The 15,220-nt window shown below is 45.0% G+C and overlaps 1 protein-coding gene, 1 long non-coding RNA gene and 1 pseudogene across 2 annotated transcripts; all 3 read left to right on the top strand.

Annotated features, from left to right (window-relative positions):
* Nucleotides 1–5: 5 nt before the first annotated feature.
* Nucleotides 6–1,673, top strand: LOC125527853 (kinetochore protein SPC25 homolog; the record flags this gene model as incomplete). Its single annotated transcript, XM_048692360.1, has 6 exons — nucleotides 6–84; nucleotides 409–474; nucleotides 659–805; nucleotides 1,094–1,201; nucleotides 1,279–1,355; nucleotides 1,532–1,673. Coding segments are annotated over 6 exons (486 nt in total), but the record flags the coding sequence as incomplete, so codon positions are not given.
* A 1,838-nt stretch (nucleotides 1,674–3,511) lies between these two features.
* Nucleotides 3,512–6,596, top strand: LOC125527855. Its single transcript, XR_007292273.1, has 3 exons — nucleotides 3,512–4,598; nucleotides 4,942–5,069; nucleotides 6,157–6,596. It is a non-coding gene; the product is annotated as an uncharacterized LOC125527855 (long non-coding RNA).
* A 55-nt stretch (nucleotides 6,597–6,651) lies between these two features.
* On the top strand, nucleotides 6,652–9,450 carry LOC125527854 (annotated as a pseudogene).
* The last annotated feature ends 5,770 nt before the right edge of the window (nucleotides 9,451–15,220 follow it).

Here is a 15,220-nt window from a genome sequence, read left to right as displayed (position 1 = left end):
AGCGCACCGCGGCGGCCGCCTCCGCCTTCCGCGGCGCCATCCTCTTCGCCCGCTCGCTCGCCGAGCACAGCGTCGCGCACCGAGGTACGCCGCCTACCCCGTCGGTCCTTCCTCTTCCGTTCGGGGAACTCGCCGGTCGTCCGCTGGTCGATTCGTACCCACGGGAGCAATCTCTGAAGCGCACACTGCGCACTAGTACCAATTGTTAGCTGTTCAGTTCGGCGATGGCGGCGAGCCGGTGAAATTTGCAAATCTAAGTTTGTTTGTGCTTGAAATTCCTGCCTGCTGAGGGCGTAGCTTTCGGACGATTAGTTACCTTGGGCTGCGCTACGATTTGTGAATCATTACTAATGCTGATGAAAGGACCAATGATTGATTCTACTGATTCGCCTCTTCCTGTCATGGCAGAAAAGCTCAACGCTCTAAAGGACCAGCTCAGGGAACTGGAGGCAGGTCTGGCAGAAGCTCTGTCCAGTAAGCATTTCTTCACCCTTGTGCAACTTTGCACAAATGGACACTCCAAGTGCTTCTTTTTGTTATGGATGGGGTTCGGTCTATGAACCATGTGATGTGATCAATGTTTGATTTCATATTGGTCTATCGTTGTCCTCTGCTGCATTTCATGGAAACGCTCAAGTCTTGTGAACTATCTCTCCAGCCCAACTGAAGAAAGAATCTGAATGTAAGCTCACCAGCGAGTCGATCTCGAACGCCACTGCAACGAACGAGGAGCTCAGAGGCCTGCTCTTGGATCAGAGGGCTAGGAGAGATGAGTTTGCAAACGTCATATCACATCAGCTCCAAGGTAAAAAAGTTAGTAAAATCTGAATCACGGTTCTAGTACAATAGATGGAAGTGTCATAGTATTATCTGAAGTATGAAGTCTACTTAGAAGTTGATTAATAGGGTTCAAACATACAAGTCCCAGTAGTCCAGTCTGAGGGATTCTTTCAAACTCCTAGCTCCAATACATTCTGCCCTGGAAATTTGTAGTTATGCTCATGTGAACATTATGATTTTGTTTGAATATATTTTCCTTGGCTACGCAGAATCTGGAATCTACATGCCTTGATACATTTTATTTTGATGGCAGCTATCGAAGCTCTTGAAGCTAATGTTGATGTGATGGGGAAAAAGAACCTGGACGAAGCTATTATGTGGTACAATAAATTTCTTGGTTTTCGAGTTGTTGCAGGGGAAGGTAATGACATTTTCCATAACATGTTCAAGTGAGCTTGAGGCCATAATGGGTGACATTTCTTCTCTTTTTGTGTGAAGGGGTTAAATTTGTCTTCAGCAAAGTTGACATGCAAAGTCCTGACGATGAGTGGCAGGTCTGGCAGAAGCTCTGTCCAGTAAGCATTTCTCCACCCCTGTGCAAATTTCCACCAGTGGACTCAATGTGCTTCTTTGTTGCGATGAATGGTTCAACCTATCAACTATGTGATCAATGTTTGGTTTCATACTGGTCTATCGTGGTCCTCTGCTGCATTTCACGGAAACGCTCAATTCTTGTGAACTATCTCTGCAGCCCAGCTGAAGAAAGAATCAGAATGTAAGCTCACCAGCGAGTCGATCTCGAACGCCACTGCAACGAACGAGCAGCTCAGGGGCCTGCTCTTGGATCAGAGGGCTAGGAGAGATGAGTTTGCGAACGTCATATCACATCAGCTCCAAGGTAAAAAAGTTAGTAAAATCTGAATCACGGTTCTAGTACAATAGATGGAAGTGTCATAGTATTATCTGAAGTATGAAGTCTACTTAGAAGTTGATTAATAGGGTTCAAACATACAAGTCCCGGTAGTCCAGTCTGAGGGATTGTTTCAAACTCCTAGCTCCAATATATTCTGCCCTGGAAATTTGTAGTTGTGCTCATGTGAACATTATGATTTTGTTTGAATATATTTTCCTTGGCTACGCAGAATCTGGAATCTACATGCCTTGATACATTTTATTTTGATGGCAGCTATCGAAGCTCTTGAAGCTAATGTTGATGTGATGGGGAAAAAGAACCTGGACGAAGCTATTATGTGGTACAATAAATTTCTTGGTTTTCGAGTTGTTGCAGGGAAGGTAATGACAGTTTCCATAACATGTTCAAGTGAGCTTGAGGCCATAATGGGTGACATTTCTTCTCTTTTTGTGTGAAGGGGTTAAATTTGTCTTCAGCAAAGTTGACATGCAAAGTCCTGACGATGAGTATTCGTTTTGCATAAAAGTCAATAAAGACGAGTACAGCTGTGAGTTACAAGTTTCTTACCCAAGCTGTCTAATATTCATACTGTTTGAAATGTATAGTCATCAAAGTTCTCATTTTCTTTATAACAGTAATTCAATGTACTCCATTACTGAAAGACACTGAAGAATTGGTGAAGGATTTGAACTGCACTAATGATCTCTTCAAGTTCGTTAGAATCATGAGAGCAAGATTCCAAGCGGCTGCAATCAAAGGTATTCCATGTTTCTCTACAAAACTGTATCAAATCCATTTTCCCTGAAATGCCAGTTAATTGAGTTTCGCACTATTTCCCCCCAAGAGTAACTCTGTTAATATTGTGGCAATAACGTTCTCTGTATGTACCGAGTATTTTCCTAAATTTTCACCAATCTGTTTTTTCGACTGAGCGTCGAGAACTCGAGATGAACTACCCTGTCTGTATGATGGGAGGCTGGCAGCAGGTTTTACGAGCTATAATATCATGGAAACATGAATTGTACCGTTGTGTCTGTATAGCGTAATCTTCCTAATAATCTTGGTAATGCAATCATGATTTAGTTTTCTGCTCTAAAGATGTAGGAACTCCACTTCATTTAACTGATTTGGTTCACAAATTTGTCAAACTTCAAGGATTTTGAACTTAAAATAACCTGACCAGTGACCGCTAACTGAAAGAAATGCCAAAGTACCTACTGCAGAGCAGTTCATGATCTCTGATGAAAGAAATGCCAAGTACCTACTGAAGAACATGCCTCGTGTACTTTCTCATAATGAGCAATACTGAACATGGTACATGGTAGTTCTGTTGAAAAGCGGGTTGCCTATCTTACTCTTTGTTCTGATCTACCATGTGGAGTTGTAAATGTGCTGCATATTATTTTTTTAATACCATTTATAGAGACTTCTTCTTGTACTGTCAGCAGGGGTTCATCCTGCAACTTCATTGTGCACAAACACATCATCCACACCAATTTCATCCCCACCGGCTGCGTCAGTTGACACCACAAGCGAAGGCACCACCAATCAAAGTCATTCCCGAAGCCGGTCAAAGAATCAAGATCCGCGTGCAAAGAGAGGTGCCCCTCCCCGATCAACAGCATCTCCCCTTACATCGGGATCTGTCACCCGCCGCTCCCCACGCTTTGCTGTGAGTACACCATATCATCCCCTTGGTACACTGCTAGCTGTTTATCATTTAATCCATAGAGAGCAGCGAAATAGTGTTGGTGCTGATGTATAAAGATGGTTTTCTTTTTTCATTCACAGGCCGCTGATGCAGGGAATAGGCATTAAGCAATAGGCAAAAACCACCTGGGCGGCATCATGTCATGCTGTTTGGCTGTATCACAGTTTAGATGGCCCTCATCGAGCAAATTCCGAGTAAGGCAAACTGAACAAGAACGAAAATAAGCAGCGGGCAGTGTACTTGGTGGACACAGAGAGTTCCATCTCGAACTCCCTGTCCATAGATAGCTTCTGGTCCTCTCAACATGGCAGCATCAGCTCACAGGTATCTGTACAGCGAAGTTAAGCATCCAGTATATCTTCGACGAGCGCTGCAGCTGTCGGTAGCTTGGATTTGGTCCCTGCTATGCCATTGTGGGTGATGTATAATATGTTGTAAGTCTATCAGTCATTCAGTTGTAGCAGTTTCTGTATGGCGTGAACTCAAAACCTGTTATAGTTCCACTGTGTGCTATTTATTCGGCCATGAACATGAACATGCCTATTTCTGGTGCAGAGGGACTTGTACCGGTAGTCCATGGCATTTGATATTTGATATATATGGCAATGCCTTATGAAGGCCAGCAATAGTGCCATAAAAACAGCTATAAATAAACCTGAATAATAAGCACGTCTTCAGGGACAACTTTACCCGAATTAAACCACAATTTAATTTATATGAACTATTGGCAACTTAAATAGAAGTATTCATTTTCCTGTAACAATAAAAGTACAATGTTCTTTATCTTGACATGAGTAGCTAACACCATTGAAGTTTAACCACATCTCCTATTGAACATGTGCCCGTATACCACAGCTACTGTAAAGAGAAGAAAAAGTTTTGATTCTTCCATGTTTTCATTAATCAGGAAGCTGGAATACAAGGATTCAACCTTACATCTCCTGTCCCTTATTGCTTTTCTTTAGATGCATTCCTTTTGCTTTGAGCAAAATGTGTATTCTTTCCTTGTTATACTAACCCAGGCATCTTTTGCCCCCCTATAAGACAGTTGCGACGAACTTGTGTTGCTCCATGCTACACCCCATTGTTTAAAGATAGGATTCCACCACAGGTGCCTCTTCTGGTGATTACTTCGAACAGACTACCAAGAGGGACATGGTCGTCTCTTGCCATCTGCAAAAATATATCACCCAGGTATCGTAGATCTTATTGTTTTATTATTTAGACCTCTTTCGATTGTAGGGATTTTAATACTTATGATCTTAATATTTTTAAGACCTTTTAGATCAAACAAAAAATAAAACCAAATTTTCATGGCACCCTTTTCTTATGTCTTCACATCAACTCCGACATTTCTTCCGCTTATTAGCATCGACACTATTCCTATATTTTTCTCGTGTTATGTCCAAATGATTAGTTCTATAATTTTTGTGTGTGCTGAGAGTCATGTATCTTCAACTTGCATTGGTTTATCTTTGTCTATTCATGTCTTAATTTGTAGTCTGATCTAAAGAGGCTCTTTAATAATCATTCTCAGGAATTGATAAGAAATACGCGTACGTAAATATATTTCGGGAACTGTTTCTCTTCTCTCACAAGAGCGTTAAGGAGTTCAAGTGCATTTCCCAGGGCAGTCAGAGCATTCCCACCAGAGCTAGCCATCAGGTAAATTTTGTACTGCCTTGGTGAACAATCTGCACTACCAAATACTCCCTCCGTTCCTAAATATAAGTATGTTTAGAGATTCCAATATGAACTACATACGAAGCAAAATGAGTGAATCTACATTCTAAAATATGTTTATATACATCTGCATGTAGTCCATATTGAAATCTCTAAAAAGACTTATATTTAGGAACGGATGTTGTTACAAACCAACACATGATACAAGGACTTCGTAAATATTTCGCATGGGGTCGTTCATTTACTGAGAAACTCAAAATTGTTAGCATGATATCTGTCTTGTCAAATTGTCATATTGTTCTGATAGGAATCGTTGTGAGAAGTTTCTCGAAACCACACAATTTTAAACGGGGTAGTGTTAAAAAAGGTGGCATAAATTAATGCGCTGTAAAATTGATATTTTTTTGTGTCAGAAAATACATGTTGCCGAGAACACACAAAAAAGGAAATATAATGTACTAGAGACCATTTATTAGCATGTTTTTTTTGTGGTGTGAAAAGGAGTTTTATTCCATAATTATAGAGTTACAATCCGGAGGCAAGACATCCTCAATACAGGGGGTCCCTCTATGTAGCCGAACAGTACTGACATATTTTAAGTAGCGAGCTAGTTTTCTTGTCAAAATTGACATATGATGTATCCTAAAATATTTTAAAATACAAATTCAATCAACATATGCAGAAACCAAAAGATATATCCTACTATCAATGTCAGAAATAGAATGTAAATTGGTTGTGGTGCACAACATAATAATTTTTTTCACAATGCATGCATTGAACATTTATGTGACACTTCAAGATTTATTTTGTCATACTATTATTATTATTTTATTTATAAGTCTTAGGGAAACAGCAAGTTGTATAGTTGTATTACTAGACGGAAAAAGCCAACATATATACGTGTATAAGAGTATGCCAAAAGGCCAAAAGGCATCATCAATATAACTCTAACAATAAGAACGGTTGCACATCACAGGTATGCTGTTACTACTAATTTGTCAAACCGAGTTTATTTCTTAATTTATTGGACTTTATGAAAACCTGAACAGTTTGGCCTATTATATACTAGATGGCAGGCCATACGTCAACAACAACAGCTAGTTCATCGGGAGGAATGGACAAACGGCTCATGAAAGCAGCCACATCTGGTGCGTCCACGTCAATGTATGCCATGGCTGCACTGGATCGAAGCATTCTTCTTGGAACAACTCCGCAAGGAAACACCTGCCTTCACATTTCCTGCATTTATGGCCATGAGGGATTCTGCAAGGACGTGCTTGAACTGGAAGAGTCTCTCATCAAGGCTGTAAACTTGGACGGGGAGACACCACTTATTACCGCAGTGAGAAATGGCCACGTCTCTTTGGCTTCTTTTTTACTCGCTCAGCACTGCTCTGTGCTAGGATCGAGGCAGCCAATCCTGCAACAGGACAAGTACGGATTTAATGCACTGCACCATGCCATTTGTAGCGGCCACAAGGATCTTTCACTGGAATTGGTAACAGCAGAGCCTGCGCTGTGAGTCATTGGGGAGAAAGGAAAAACCGCCGCATAAACGCAGCCACATCTGGTGCGTCCACGTCAATGTATGCCATGGCTGCACTGGATCGAAGCATTCTTCTTGGAACAACTCCGCAAGGAAACACCTGCCTTCACATTTCCTGCATTTATGGCCATGAGGGATTCTGCAAGGACGTGCTTGAACTGGAAGAGTCTCTCATCAAGGCTGTAAACTTGGACGGGGAGACACCACTTATTACCGCAGTGAGAAATGGCCACGTCTCTTTGGCTTCTTTTTTACTCGCTCAGCACTGCTCTGTGCTAGGATCGAGGCAGCCAATCCTGCAACAGGACAAGTACGGATTTAATGCACTGCACCATGCCATTTGTAGCGGCCACAAGGATCTTTCACTGGAATTGGTAACAGCAGAGCCTGCGCTGTCGCAAGCTGTGGGCAAGCACAATGAGTCGCCGATGTACTTCGCGGCGACGAGAAATTTTACACAGGTTTTTGAGAAACTAATTCAAAATCCTTTGTCAGCTTGCTCGGGAGGTGAACATGGTCGCAATTGTCTACATGCTGCTGTTATGAATGGAGATCAAGGTGCGGCATATAATATCTGGACTGCAAATTACAGTTTGTTAGTACAATATAATTTCAGGCTGATAACCTGTCATTTGTTTTTTCAGAATTTGTCAAAATAATTATGAAGAAACGTCCTGAATCGGCGAGAGAAGTCGACAAATACCAAAATACTCCAATAGTACTTGCTGTACGATACACCAATATTGACATTTTACAAGTAATGCTGGAATATGATTCAACTCTTGGGTATTTAATAGGCAACAGCGGTTTTCCTCTGCTTAATGATGCCTGAAAAGCTCCTGGAACACTGCCCCGATGCTCCTTATCTTGAACCAGATGGTTCGACATTGCTTCATACAGCTGTATCGCTTGATCATCCGGAGTTCGTTGAGTTTGTCCTTAGGACGCCAATACTTCGCAAGCTTGTTAATGTGCAAGACCACAACGGAAGCACCGCTCTACATTTGGCAGTCCGAAGATGCAATCCTAGAGTGGTTACTGCTTTATTGTCACACGTGGATATAGATTTAACATTGCTTGATGACATATGTAATACAGCAGCCTGGGAACTGTCGAAAATCAGCCTGAATGCCAAGACTTTAAACTGGGTACGTACTTGTATATGTTACAAATAATATCTTTTTTGAGTCGATCACACATATAAACAATTTTACAGTATGGCAAACTAGTAATTTAACTCTGCCGTAACCCTTCCCTATGCAAGCAAACTAATAATCATAATATCGTTTCTAATGCAGCATGCAAAACATTTTTTAGTCAACGCGACACAACTGTCGGCTACCATTGACACTCAAACGAACGAAAGGAAATATTTTTAGGCTTTTAACTCGCACAAATCATATTTTTTTGCGATTCTACTAACCACTGCTCAGATAGAATCCCAACGCTGTTATTTATATGTAGCACTTCCCATTACAAAGTCCTTGAGGTAACCCCTCCCTCCGTACCCATCTCATCGTCCTCGTCAAATTCCGCGCACTTCATTGTCAGTCCTGGCACATGTGTTCTCCAGTTGTCTCGTCGTCCTTCGAGTCATTTGGGGAAGATAGAGTGGAGGAGCAGTGGCAAGGGCTGCCGCCAGGGAGTCAGCACTTGTCAAATTTCAAATCCGGTTGATTCTTGGCCCGAGTCATCCAGGACCTTCCGACAATGCACATGCTTAAGATAGAAATGCATTTTTTTTAACATCCTTTAGATATGTCTTATATTTTTCATATAGAAAATTTGGACATTTCATCATTTTTTTGAATGGAAACTGTAGAAGAGACACTATAATATGTTTCCTCTTCTTTAAAATAAGATTGTTTGCATGACATATGCCTAGAGAAGGTACTGAAAATAGATTAAATGAAGGTGATTATTTCATAATTAATTTAGATAGGAGTTCCCATAGTTTTTTTGCCACAATTTTTTAATCTAAAAATTCTACTGTGAATAACAATGTTATTTACATAGTAGAATAGCTTAGGTTTATTTTTAACACTGTAAGATTTACCTTACCTTATTCCATTGGATTCATGCAGAATGAAGTGGCCATGCTTATGTCGAAAGCTAAGCCACATGATGCTCCTGTTCTTCATAATCTTCACATTCGTGTCAAGCGACGGACGACTGATGCATCAAGGCAGGATGCAAAATCACTAACTCAAACATACACAAGCAACACTTCGTTAGTGGCGATTCTTATTGCGACTATCACCTTTGCTGCTGCCTTCACCCTGCCAGGAGGATACAGCAATGATGCAGGAAGCGAGGGACTTCCCATCATGTCTAGGAAGTTTGCATTTCAGGCATTCTTGATTTCTGACGTCTTAGCAATGTGCTCCTCATTTGCTGTTGCCTTCATATGCATTATAGCAAAGTGGGAGGATTATGAGTTCTTGGTTTATTACAGATCCTTCACTAAGAAGCTCATGTGGTTTGCATACGTGACAACAACTACCGCCTTTTCAACTGGTTTATACACGGTGCTAGCTCCAGGTGTCCACTGGTTAGCGATTGCAATTTGTCTTATGGTAGCTTTACTGCCCATTCTCACAAAGCTGCTGGGCGAATGGCCTATCTTGAAGCTCAGACTTAAGCTCGGTAAAGATTTCAACTCTGATTTTCTTGATATGGTCTGACCTCATCAATTTACCTTATTTGTTATGCTTGGTGATATTTCTCAGCTCTATCTGTAACAAACATTGTTTGGCTACTCATACTTATATTGTTAATTCATGGAGGGAAACTATTGTACTGTTAATTCCTGTACAACATCGGATGCATTGCTATTTCTCTCTGGAGATGTTACATGCCTTCTGTAATGATAATCACTATGGTTGATTATTCGAAAGCTGAGAGTTGCCACCGCACTATCAAAACATATCACGTGAAAGCACCACAAAAAAGTATATTATGGATAACTCAATACTGTTTAGCTTTACTTAAGCTATGAGTCTCTAGAGATACAGGTTGTGTGTTGATAGAGTTGGTCCATCTTGCAACAGTAGGGCAACACATGATCAGTAGATACATTACAAGCAAGGATGTAGGGAACATAAACATAACATATTGGTTCGGTCAAACTAGGCATCTAGATCGGTACAAGTACCACAGGTTCATCCAATTATTTCGGCATCATCATCAATAGCAATATGGTACCTCCCTACATCCTTGGTAAGACAGGTCTATTTCTGCCCACGCCGCCGACCCGGATCTGTGCGGCCGCTCCCTGCACCTCTACCAGCCTGACGCCTGACGCGCACAGCAGCCAGCTACCAGCGAGAGACCACGACGAACGCTGGCCACCGCGCAGATCATGGCCAGACATGCCACGCCTCACGGTCGTTGGCCCGTGCCTCCGCACCAGAACGCCCCAGCCACACCCAGCACCCGTGTCTGATGCGCACCGCAGCGCCAGTACTGCACGAGCACGTCTCCACGCGCCTCCGTGCACCTCGGCCAGCAGCCCCGTGCCGAGCACCCTCCTCCGCCAGATCGAGGCGTCCCGCGCCGCCTCACCTTGTGCAAAAGGAACGAACAGCCTGCAGCCGCCGAAGCTGCACAGGCTTCGCCCGGCAGCGCACACCGGCGGTGGTGAGGGGGATGAGCTCCTGTGGTGGGGGTCTGCTCTGTTTGTCAGCCACGGCCGGCAGCGCCACCTACTCGGTCGGGTGTGCCACAAAGCGTGTGTATGTAGACAACCAACCAACATCTCTCTCTAATCAGTCAGTCAGTCGGTCACAACATGATACAGAGTGTGTATGTAGCATCCTAATTAAGAAATGATGATAAAGAAAGAAAGGACCAAGCTTTTACTTGTGGGGCTGCTTCTGTAGCCAGGAGTTGCCTGCATTCCTTGAGAGCAGCCAGTTCTTGAGCGGCAAGCCGGCAACAACTGGAAGTTCTGTCACCACAGCTGCACATCAAAAGTAAATATGTTTGGTGATTATATACCTCGAGGCATGTAAGCAATCTTTCTCAAATAAGCTATATGCCTCCACTATACTCTGTTCCTTATTTGAAATGCATAATTACCACAAGTGGTGCCAATTGATAAATCAGGCCAGGTACTTTCATATTTTGGCCAGTCTACTGTTTCTTATTTGAAATGCATAATTAACATAATAGTTTGATGTTCGCCGTGCATTAACACGGTCTCCTTGACCAATAAAGTAGCAGTGAAAAGCATAAAATACTACTCCCTCTGATCCAAACATTAACCATGACACTTGTTTTAGAATGGAAGGGAGTAGCATTGTGTCAAACTATAAGAAAGCTTCTGAATATTACCTTTGGCAACAAGTGCCAAGTTGATGAGCCCATTGCTTGCATGATGTCAATTGCTGAACGGACAGCGTTCTTAACTTTAGCTACTTTTTTTTGCGGGGCTAACTTTAACTTTACTACATTAGCTTCCAAGAGGTACGAATAAGCATCATCTCAGTTTTTTTTATAGATAAAACAACAGAAAATAGGACTTGAACAAAACTGGTTCAGTACGATGATATATAAAGGTATATTGTACTTTCTAATTTCTACAGGGCTTCATGTCTTGGAAATACATGTGTTTTTAGATATACTGTTGGGGATATAACTATTTGTGTAAACCGCCCGTAAGGGGCCGGGTTACGCAAAGAAGAGGCCCAAGACCAAGCATGAAGATGGCGGTTCAGTAAAGGGTCTAAAGCCCACAGGCGACTTAAGGCCCGTAGTGGTAAACCGCCGTAATGGCATGACTTGTATCATAAGGTAGAATTAACTAGTCACCGAGCCGGACAGTGTTTATGAGCCGGCCGGGACTCTGTAGGCCGCAAGGCGTCAACCCGTGTATATAAGGGGACGACCCGCTGGCGGCTTAGGGCAAGAAACAACTCATCGAAAACCGGGCATAGCGTATCTCGCTCCCTGGTCATCGAAACCTCAACAATACCAACCCAACTAGACGTAGGCCTTACCTTCACCGTAAGGGGCCGAACTAGTATAACTCTCTCGTGTCCTTTGTCCCGATTAACCCCTTTAAATTTCCTAGTTGCGATGGCTCCATGACTAAGTCCTTGCAAGAGGACATCTGCCGTGACAATTCCACGGCAGTTGGCGCCCAAATAGAGCATGATATGGACTGCTGATTTTGACCACCTCAAAAGTTAATTTCTCAGCTCTGGAATCATACTCATCTCCAAAGGCCACCTCTAGCTCAATCTTACCGACTGGGTACGCCGACTTACCAGGCACCACTCCATGGAAAACGGTGTTGGACGTCTTTAAGTTTTTGTCAGTCAAACCCATGCGTCGAAAGGTCTCGTAATAGAGGATGTTGATACTGCTACCTCCATCCATGAGCACTTTAGTGAATTTGTATCCACCGACCTGAGGTGCTACCACCAAGGCCAACTTACCCGGATTGTCAAACCGGGGAGGGTGATCTTCCCTGCTCCACACAATAGGCTGTTCTGACCACCTCAAATAACGAGGAACCGCCGGTTCAACAGAGTTTACAACCCTTTTATGAATCTTCTGGTCTCGTTTGCATAAGCTAGTAGTGAACACGTGATACTGTCCACTATTCAGCTGCTTCGGATGGCTCTGATAACCTGACTGCTGCTGTTGCTGACCTCCCTGACCAGACTGCTGCTGATTATATCCACCTTGATTTCCCTGAAAGCCGGAATTTGAACCACCACCCGGGCCATGAAAACCGCTGGCTCCTGAGCCGCCACCTGACCCATGATTACCGTCGAACATGTTGGAATTCTTGAAAGCCTTCATGATCGCGCAACCCTTCCATAAGTGAGTTGCCGGCCTCTTCCGGGTGCCGTGTCTCGGACAGGGCTCATTGAGTAGCTGCTCAAGAGATGGGCCTGACCCGCCAGATCTGGGGGGGGGGGGTTCCCCTTGCGTCTCTGATTGTTACCCTGCGCATTGGCGTTGGCCACAAATTCCGGGTTACCATCAGCTTTACGCTTATTACCTCCTTGATTTGCCGGGTTGTGCTACTGACCCTTTCCATTGCCGTTCTTCTTTCCCTTCCCTGTCTTTTCCTCACCAGACGCGGGATCCTTGGTACTATCAGAATCGGCATATTTGACTAAAGCTGCCATCAGCGTACCCATGTCATTGCAATCACGCTTGAGGCGCCCCAGCTTTTGTCTCAGTGGTTCAAATCGGCAATTCTTCTCCAACATGAGGACTGCTGAGCCGGCATCCATCTTGTCAGACGAATGTATTATCTCCTTGACCCGGCGCACCCAATGAGTGGTAGATTCACCCTCCTCTTGCTTATAGTTAGTTAAGTCCACAATTGACATGGACTCTTTGCAGGTGTCTTTGAAGTTCTGAATGAACCGGGCTTTTAACTCTGCCCATGAGCTGATGGAATTAGGCGGCAGGCCCTTTAACCAAGATCGAGCCGTCCCATCCAACATCATGGTGAAATACTTGGCCATAGCCGCGTCACTGACCTCCAGCAGCTCCATAGCCATCTCATAGCTCTCAATCCAGGCCCCGGGCTGTAAGTTGGCCGTATAATTTGGCACCTTTCAGGGTCCCTTGAAATCTTTAGGCAGACGCACATTATGCAAAGCCGGCACCAAACAAGGAACACCGCAGGTTCTGGTGGCTACCCCTGCCTCAACAGAAGTCGTTGGATAATCCGGGAAGGCCTGATGAGTCGCCTGCTGAGCCGCCAGTTGAGCCGCCCGTTGGTCCTCCTGACGTATCCGGTCCTGCACTGGGTTATAACCGCCAGGCTGGTTATGGCGCTGGGCGTTGCTTGACAAGGCTTCCGACTCCATGTGCCTGCTGTAACTCGGGCTCCGGCTTGGACGGGAAGTTGAATGAATCCTGTCCCGACTGTAGGAATAAGCCTCTTGCTGAGCCAGGGCCGTCTGGACAGGTTCTCTGATCCGTTGCATTTCTACAGCTGTTGGATCATCACCATCCACTGGGAGAGCCGCCAAATGTGCCGATGCTGCAATCAGATTCTCCATGGGGTTAGAAAAGTGACCCGGTGGTGTCGGCACATAGCGGGGCGGGGCCATATTCCCATGAGGAGGTACCATCACCCGAGGCTGAACTGGCCCCCCTGCCCCGGCTGTCATGAACTGATTTGCTTCTGGCGGGTTACTTGGGCCGGCTCCGGGTGTAGTGAAAAGGTTCCGAGGATCGTAAACCGGAGGTAAACGGGACTGGGTTTTTTGATGTCTCCTCCTCATCACCTCGTTAGACGCGTTCAGGATCATCGTAAGCTGGTAAGCCTCTGACTGGAGCTGCTGCGCCCGTGCATCCAAAGCCGCCCGTTCTGTGGCCAATCTGGTGTCCTCAGCTGCTAAGGCCTCCTTAGCCCGAGCTATTTCCTCACGCACCTGTGCCACCTCCGCATTATGCTCATCTTGATTCGCGGGAATAACTATGGCGGTTAACAGGGCCGTCAGCTTATCCATGAGATCCATCAGCACCTGAGCCGGCGGGCGCACAGGGTCTCCTACCCCGACCGCTCCTGACCCAGACGTTATTGTGGCTGCAGCCGTAGAGTTTTGACCGGGTTGAGTACCAGCCATGAAGACTCCTACCCAGCTTGGCGGCTCAGAGGGGTCCGGAATACTGCTGCCGCCGGAACAGCCCCCAGGCCCACCGTCTTGCAATAGATACAACGAATCTGTCGAATCGGTGGACGAATCACCGTCGGAGAGGACGTCCGTCTCACCACCATCTACAGATCCTTCAGAAAGTTCCCCTCCGTGGATGCAACCCACGAAGGCATGCTTCACGACGGGTTGAGCCTGGGCGGGCCTCGCGCGCTGAGCCGTCTCGATGAGGTCGGTGCAGTTGTCCGGCTCAGGGCCCGGCTCACCAATCCGGCCGATGAAGACGTGGATTCCGCCGAAGGGGACTCGGTATCCGTACTCAATTGAGCCAGCATCGGGGCCCCAGCCTTCATCGTCGATGTAGATCTTGCCGCGACGACTCTTGGTCATCCGGCCCATAGCGTATCCCTTGAGCCCTTTGAAGTTGCCCTTCAAGAACTCAAATCCAGCGTGCGCTGGCCCCACGGTGGGCACCAACTGTCGTGGAATTGTCACGGCAGATGTCCTCTTGGCACGGCCGTGTTATGTTTATTTGCAGCTCAAGGTCACAAGGGCACCATCACCGTGCATGGGAGTCGAAAGATAGCCCTGGAGTGTGAAGAAGGCGACGCGGCTTATGCCGAGTCTGTCTGTGCAGCAGAGGAGCTGAAATTTTATCAAGATAACGTTGACCCGGCAGATATGACTTCTCTGAAGAAGCCAACCACAGAGCATGACCCGGCGATGAAGTTTAAATCGGCTATTGAGACCAAGCTTGTTGATTTTACCCCAGGCGACTCGTCTAAGCAGTTCAGTATCAATGCCAATTTGGATCCTAAATAGGAAAGCACGCTCATCGAGTTCATCCGTGAGAACCTGTAAGTGCATTTAGTGCCACCCCTAGTTGGTTTTGGAGAATTGACGACAAACTTAGTTGAGGGACTAATGTGTTTGTGAGAATTGCAGGATAACACAGGTAG

Source organism: Triticum urartu, unplaced genomic scaffold (genome assembly GCF_003073215.2).
Source record: "Triticum urartu cultivar G1812 unplaced genomic scaffold, Tu2.1 TuUngrouped_contig_4458, whole genome shotgun sequence".
In the NCBI taxonomy this organism is placed as follows: domain Eukaryota; kingdom Viridiplantae; phylum Streptophyta; class Magnoliopsida; order Poales; family Poaceae; genus Triticum; species Triticum urartu.
This window is presented reverse-complemented; position numbering and strand designations above follow the sequence as displayed.